This window comes from Oncorhynchus nerka, linkage group LG18 (assembly GCF_034236695.1).
Source record: "Oncorhynchus nerka isolate Pitt River linkage group LG18, Oner_Uvic_2.0, whole genome shotgun sequence".
NCBI classification, from domain to species: Eukaryota; Metazoa; Chordata; class Actinopteri; order Salmoniformes; family Salmonidae; genus Oncorhynchus; species Oncorhynchus nerka.
This window is the reverse complement of record NC_088413.1, coordinates 74,452,144-74,460,726: the sequence shown is the minus strand read 5'-3', so window position 1 is coordinate 74,460,726 and position 8,583 is coordinate 74,452,144. Positions and strand designations below refer to the sequence as shown.

At 40.9% G+C, this 8,583-nt stretch overlaps 1 protein-coding gene across 1 annotated transcript in view; it reads left to right on the top strand.

Moving 5' to 3' along the window:
- Window positions 1–375: 375 nt before the first annotated feature.
- LOC115146685 (brain-enriched guanylate kinase-associated protein) overlaps window positions 376–8,583 on the top strand; it is a 50,481-nt gene continuing 42,273 nt past the window's right edge. Inside the window, exons 1-3 of the mRNA XM_029688749.2 lie at window positions 376–446; window positions 3,676–3,837; window positions 6,866–6,932. Coding sequence (XP_029544609.1) covers window positions 376–446; window positions 3,676–3,837; window positions 6,866–6,932 — 300 coding nt within the window. The remainder of the gene's footprint in view (window positions 447–3,675; window positions 3,838–6,865; window positions 6,933–8,583) is intronic.

The following is an 8,583-nucleotide window of genomic DNA, read 5'->3' as shown; positions in this document are numbered from 1 at the left end:
GGACAAAGGGAGAGATATGAAAGGGGAACTCATCAAGTGGCACATTGGAGCCTTTGGAGGAAGTACGAATCTTACCTTTGACCTTCGTAGATATCATCTGTGAAGAATGTGAGCTTGTTCAAAAAGAGCAAATGAATGCATGAGTTCACAGCACCTAAAAGCTAGTCGTAGTAATGTATAACATATACTATTTAATCTGTGACTGCAGCGCTGTTTCTGTGATCTGTTGGCAGGGTCAACACAGATAGACAACTGCTATCTGACTCCACAGGCAAGACTTATGGCCTGAATGGTTGAGGTTAGACGTCACACTCTGCATCAGCATTATTGGGAATCGACTAGAAAACACATGAAAGTGAATGCAGAGCGAAGAATATGAAAAAGATATATATTGGGAAAACAGCACTCAAAGCCGGGAGAAATGGTTGCAAGCATCAGAAAAGAAGGTAAGATGGAAGTTTCCACTTTTAAAAGCCACCCATTTCATTTCATTCGATCATATCCACTTCAAGACAAGAATCCACTTTAATTCATTTTATTTCTTAACACCATTAAACGATTTAAAATGCTGTGGTAGAAAAAGTACCCAATTGTCATACTTGAGTAAAAGTAAAGATACCTTAACATAATTGTGAAAGTCACCCGGTAAAATACTACTTGAGTAAAAGTCTAAAAGTATTTGATTTTAAATATACTTAAGTATCAAAAGTAAAAGTATAAATTATTTCAAATTCCTTAAATATTGACGATTTTCTTGCTTTTAACATTTTTACGGACAGTCAGGGGAACACTCCAACACTCAGAAATAGTTTTTCAAATTAAGCATTCGTGTTTAGTGAGTCTGGCAAATCAAAGGCAGTAGAGATGAGCAGGGATGTTCTCTTCATGAGTGCGTGAGTTGGACCATTTTCCTGTCCTGCTAAGCATTCAAAATGTAACTTTACTTTTGGATGGAAGGGAAAATGCATGGAATAGAAAGTACATTCTTTTCTTCAGGGACATAGTGAAGTAAAGGTAAAGGTGGTCAAAAATATAAATAGTAAAGTAAAGTAAAGATACTTTACCAAAACCTACTTAAGTAGTACTTTAAAGTATGTTTACTTAAGTATTTTAGACCACTGTTCTAATTGAATCTCAATTAAAAGCCATTGTCATGGTACCAATTTCATTACATCAGTCTCTTATTCATTTAACACCTTATTTCTGTGTCCAACTATTCAGATAACGAAGACAGGCAACCTTGAAAAGCTGATGTTGTGCTATATGTTACCAAATACAGTCTATGGTATTTCCCAATTTCAGTATACTAATTAGTGTTTTATGCCACAGAAATCAATGCAATGTGCATACTATGCCTGCCAATCACTTACTGCTTTCAGTGACAGTCTTGTAAAGACTTTGTAGGAAATGCAAGGGCTAGCCTAGCATGTCAGAGTCTGGGTTTAACCCACAACTTATGTCCCTAAGACACCTATCATAACGTCCAGATTGGCAGGCATAACGTGTTTACAGTAGACTTAAAGCTGCAATATGTGACCCAACTAAATTCACATAGAAATGTGGGTTATAGATCTGTCATTCTCATTGAAAGCAAGTCTAAGAAGTGGTAGATATGTTGCTATTTCTATTCTCTTCCCATTCTTAAGTTTCATTTTTGTACTCCAGCTTCAAACAGTTGAAAGTACAATATTTTTGGTTCTGGGACATATATTTCCCAGCGGTTTAGATGGTACAGTGATTCTCTACACTCTACTTGCTTGTTTTGTCATATAAACTCAAATTAGGCAAACTATTTGAATTTTTGCAACCAGGAAATGGTGGAGCGATTCCTGCATAGCGCATCTTTAACTGACGTATTTCCTACAACCTCACTGCAGTTTTGAATACCATGCATCCATAATTTGTAAGCAGACAGAGTCAGGCCTTTGTCCTACATCATTCTAATGCACTGTAATGTCTTTAATCTTTCAAGTTGGTTAGCCGTGTCAATCTATTTCTGCAATAGCCAACCAGGCTGTGAGAGAGTCACATGATCCCTTATAAGGGGCCGTCCTCTGGGTTTGGCGCTGAACTGCTGTGACATGAGACCAGTGTGGCACTGGCAGTGTGATAGTGAACATCTCCCGGAGTATTGTCTCTGAGCCAGAATCATTCCCTTTCCTACCTAGTACTTCATTCCCTTTCCTACCTAGTACTTCATTCCCTTTCCTACCTAGTACTTCATTCCCTTTCCTACCTAGTACTTCATTCCCAGCCTCTCTCTTTTTCTTTGTCTGTGTATGTCTTTGTCTCTCACACACACACACACACACACACACACACACACACACACACACACACACACACACACACACACACACACACACACACACACACACACACACACACACACACACACACATATTCTCTCTCTCATTTACCATAGAAGGTCAGAGAAACTCATTACGTCAGAGAAACTTATTGACTCATGCACTCTCCAGATAAAAATTCTCAGTATTCTCCTATAGATACATACTGTACACAATCTATATAAAACCAAATGTATTCACCAACCAAGCCCCATAACCCCATTCACATCCTTCCTCCTACACACACACAAATCCCTCATGGTGCTGCATCTCGATAGAATCAGAATCTCTTCCTGGTTTGCCAGTGATTTCATGCTGGAGAGGTGTGTAACGGGAGTGACCCATTACAGAATTGTGAGCTGGTTCCTGTTCCCTGGCTGTCAATGGAAAATAATTAGCGCTCTAGCTTCCATCCATCAATACATACCCACAGGCCTTCCTTGGCTGGGGATTTTCACACCAGCTGAATTAGATTTCACCTCCATTTCATGCCTCTCTCTTTCGCTCTTATCTAAGTCCGATTGTGTTTTTATTTTTACCCTTTATTTAACTAAGTCAGTTCTGAACAAATTCATGTCATGCAACCATACTGTAAACAATTAATACCTTTTGAGAATGTCAAATGTATATTTTTAATCACACTTCAGAAGACAGTCAATATGTAGATGACATATTGTATAAATATCAATACATGTGCAGAAACATTTTGTTTAGGTCTTGAATATCTAACGTATGTTATGTCTAGTCATGAACTTGAATTTGTACATAAAGAATATTTAGCATTGCTCACATCCACGGTTGTGGAGTAATTGATTACAGTTACATGCGTGAAAATATACATTATAACACTTTTCTGTTTTATCAATTACATTTCATTCAACATTGAAAAAATGCGGTAGTTTAAATTTGTTCGACCTTAGCGAGCCTGACCACAAGTCCGAGACCACTATGATGTCCGAGACCACTATGATGTCAGAGACCACTATGATGTCAGAGACCACTATGATGTCAGAGACTAGTATGATGTCAGAGACCACTATGATGACACACCAAATGCATTTGATGGATATTTTTTGTTATCTTCTAATGCCTCTTAAGGGGAAAGTAATCCAAAAGCAACTGAAAGTAATCAGATTACATGACTGATTTTGGGTAATCCAAAAGTTATGTTACTGATTACAATTTCGGACATGTTACTAGTAACTAACAGATTACATTTAGAATATAACCTCCCCAACCCTGCTCACAGCCTGAATTAAGACCTAATGATACCATGAGCTGTTTTGACCTCGTTGTCTGTCTGCCTGTCACTCTACTTCCTGCCTAGTTCTCTACATGATCACAAGGATGATCTTCGCAAGCGTCTGTCTTACACCACCCACAAACTAGAGATGGTGGAGTCTGAGTTTGACTCCACCCGTCAGTACCTGGAGACGGAACTCCGTCGAGCCCAGGAAGAGTTGGAGAAATTCACTGACAAACTACGCAGGTATGTCAGTCCTGTTACACCATCTCAGTCCTGTTACACCATGTCAGTCCTGTTACAACATGTCAGTCCCGTTACAACATGTCAGTCCCGTTACAACATGTCAGTCCTGTTACACCATCTCAGTCCTGTTACACCATCTCAGTCCTGTTACACCATCTCAGTCCTGTTACACCATCTCAGTCCTGTTACAACATCTCAGTCCTGTTACACCATCTCAGTCCTGTTACAACATGTTAGTCCTGTTACAACATGTCAGTCCTGTTACAACATCTCAGTCCTGTTACACCATCTCAGTCCTGTTACAACATGTCAGTCCTGTTACAACATCTCAGTCCTGTTACACCATCTCAGTCCTGTTACAACATGTCAGTCCTGTTACTACATGTCAGTCCTGTTACAACATGTCAGTCCTGTTACAACATGTCAGTCCTGTTACACCATCTCAGTCCTGTTACAACATGTCAGTCCTGTTACAACATCTCAGTCCTGTTACACCATCTCAGTCCTGTTACAACATGTCAGTCCTGTTACACCATCTCAGTCCTGTTACAACATCTCAGTCCTGTTACACCATCTCAGTCCTGTTACAACATGTCAGTCCCGTTACACCATATCAGTCCTGTTACAACATGTCAGTCCCGTTACAACATGTCAGTCCTGTTACAACATGTCAGTCCTGTTACAACATGTCAGTCCTGTTACACCATCTCAGTCCTGTTACAACATGTCAGTCCTGTTACACCATCTCAGTCCTGTTACACCATCTCAGTCCTGTTACACCATCTCAGTCCTGTTACTACATGTCAGTCCTGTTACACCATCTCAGTCCTGTTATAACATGTCAGTCCTGTTACACCATCTCAGTCCTGTTACAACATCTCAGTCCTGTTACAACATGTCAGTCCTGTCACACCATCTCAGTCCTGTTACACCATCTCAGTCCTGTTACTACATGTCAGTCCTGTTACTACATGTCAGTCCTGTTACAACATGTCAGTCCTGTTACACCATCTCAGTCCTGTTACACCATCTCAGTCCTGTTACACCATCTTTAGTATCTTACCACAGTTGTTGTGTCTAACAAATCGTGACTATGTCATCGTTCATCTTAACTCAATGAGTCAATGTATTTACACATCTACTAATTCAACTGAATCTGCATTGGGAATAATCTAATGCAAGGTTCTCCAACTGTTGTCTGTGATTCCTCCCTGCAGTAACATACCTTGATTCAACTAATCAATGTCTTCAGTCCGGACCATAATTAGCTAAATCATCTGTGTTACTGCAGAGCTGAATCAAAAGCCAAGTAACTATGAAATGTAAAGCAATTTACAACCGAATTACTTATGTAGCCAGTGGCTTTTCAAATTTCTTAGGGGAGACGGGGACAATTCAAACACATTTTGGAGTTGTTTAAAATAAAATATGTATTTACTCTAACAGTGTAGATATTTCAAAATTTCACACAAACAATTTACATTTCTCTGCAAATTTTCAGAGACCTGTGTAAAATGTGGATTCTTCACAATTATATCTTGAAGACCCAAAGTCAGAAAATGTCCTGATGTTACAATTTACCCCAATAGCACGGTTAGCTGTAACAGTATATGGGACAGTTGTACCAATGTCTTCAATTGTCAAAATGACGGGTAGTATAACAATACCACTGATATTTGGATGAAATTACACTAAATTTAATTTTAAAAAATGTACTTTGATCTTTTAGGGATGTCATAGTTTAATATTATATTCTGTATTAGTTGTCAAAATGTTCTTAGTTGCACTGCCAAAGTTGCCATAAAGCAGTGGAAATGTGCTATAAATATATGAATGTATCTCTATATTATATAATTCTAGATGAGAGTAAGTTGCGTTAACATGGCGTTAAAACCAACCCCGAGCATAGGAGCCTTTACTTATTAATTAAAGTCAATACTAATCAAAAGATCATATCTTATTGATAAAAAATTATATATGTTTAGATACGTGGAGAATGTTCCACAGATCAAAAATCCAAAAAGAGAAATAACCTTATTTAAAAAAAATATATATATATATATATATATATATAAAATCCAAAACAATTGATTAATTTGTGGAGACACTAATCAAGCATTGGCACATTGAATAAAACCTTTTGTTTCTAATTTGAGTTATTTAACCTGTTACAACTAACCTGTGTTACAATTGTCCAATGTTTCCCCCTGCAATAGCAATACCAATGTTTCCCCCTGCAATAGCAATATCAATTGAACTTGTGACAGTGAACAAATGAAGCATACAGAACATGAGAGAAATCATTGTTGACGTAACCTCCAGGCCCACTTCAGTTCTAGAGCGACGTCATTTCCTCTATAACAGACGGGTTTTTTAAACAATGGATCTCAACAGCTGCTTCGTCAATGGGGTCAAAAATGCTACAATGTATCCAAACCCCCCATGAGACCAGGGCCAGTGATAATGGCATGCAGCACTGTGTGGTTTAAAAAAAGAGATAGTAGCCTAATGCTGGTAATGATTGAACTAATGGAAAGTGGAGATGGAAGAGCAGCTTATTCCATTAAAACCCACTAATGTTTTGGAAGCCGACCAGAAACAGTGTTTTGTGCAAGGAAACACACCTCGCGCTGAAACGTTGCCAAAATTCCTCTGCTCATTCATGAGTCATGCGTCAGTCCAATGGGTTTGATTATGCATTCTTCATCGGCTTTTCTCCCCCCCCCCCAAAAAAAGCACGAAAGGAATTCAAAATTCTGCTTTGATCACATGAAATTGTTTTTTCCATGCTTCCATTGTGAGGCTAGGATTCTCGTCCAAAGATAATTACTGTACAGTATAAATAGTGCTGTACAGACAACCAGAGATATCCACTGAATAATTTTCAAATCCAAATCCATTGCTTTGGATTTTCATATTCATCATCTTGAAAAAAAAAAGTCAACGAATACTTGGTTTTGAAAGCATGTTCATTCTCTGACTTACAAAGCCAATGTTTCACCAATATGTACTCTTTCCTGTCATGCAGGATCCAGAGCAGTTACGCAGCTCAACAGAGGATCAATCAAGACCTGGAGGACAAGGTGCACAGGACGGTAAGACACCTGTTTCAGCCATACTGTACACCACACTGCTTCAGCCATACACTACACTGCTACAGCCATACACTACACTGCTACAGCCATACACCACACTGCTACAGCCATACACTACACTGCTACAGCCATACACTACACTGCTACAGCCATACACCACACTGCTACAGCTATACACCACACTGCTACAGCCATACACTACACTGCTACAGCCATACACCACACTGCTACAGCCATACACCACACTGCTACAGCCATGCACTACACTGCTTCAGCCATACACCACACTGCTTCAGCCATACACTACACTGCTACAGCCATACACCACACTGCTACAGCCATACTGTACACCACACTGCTACAGCCATACACCACACTGCTACAGCCATACACTACACTGCTACAGCCGTACACCACACTGGTTCAGCCATACACTACACTGCTTCAGCCATACACTACACTGCTACAGCCGTACACCACACTGCTTCAGCCATACACTACACTGCTACAGCAATACACCACACTGCTACAGCCATACTGTACACCACACTGCTACAGCCATACACTACACTGCTACAGCCATACACCACACTGCTACAGCCATACACTACACTGCTACAGCCATACACTACACTGCTTCAGCCATACACCACACTGCTACAGCCGTACACCACACTGCTTCAGCCATACACTACACTGCTACAGCCATACACCACACTGCTACAGCCATACACCACACTGCTTCAGCCGTACACCACACTGCTACAGCCGTACACCACACTGCTTCAGCCATAAACTACACTGCTTCAGCCGTACACCACACTGCTACAGCCGTACACCACACTGCTACAGCCGTACATCACACTGCTACAGCCATACACTACACTGCTACAGCCATACACTACACTGCTACAGCCATACTGTACACCACACTGCTACAGCCATACACCACACTGCTTCAGCCATACACCACACTGCTACAGCCGTACACCACACAGCTTCAGCCATACACTACACTGCTTCAGCCGTACACCACACAGCTTCAGCCATACACTACACTGCTACAGCCATACACTACACTGCTACAGCCATACACCACACTGCTACAGCCGTACATCACACTGCTACAGCCATACACCACACAGCTTCAGCCATACACTACACTGCTACAGCCATACACTACACTGCTACAGCCATACACTACACTGCTTCAGCCGTACACCACACAGCTTCAGCCATACACCACACTGCTTCAGCCATAGACCACACTGCTACAGCCATACACTACACTGCTTCAGCCATACACCACACTGCTTCAGCCATACACCACACTGCTACAGCCGTACATCACACTGCTACAGCCATACACTACACTGCTACAGCCATACACCACACTGCTACAGCCATACATCACACTGCTACAGCCATACACCACACTGCTACAGCCATACACCACACTGCTTCAGCCATACATCACACTGCTACAGCCATACACCACACTGCTTCAGCCATACACCACACTGCTACAGCCATACACCACACTGCTTCAGCCATACATCACACTGCTACAGCCATACACCACACTGCTTCAGCCATACACCACACTGCTACAGCCATACACCACACTGCTACAGCCATACACCACACTGCT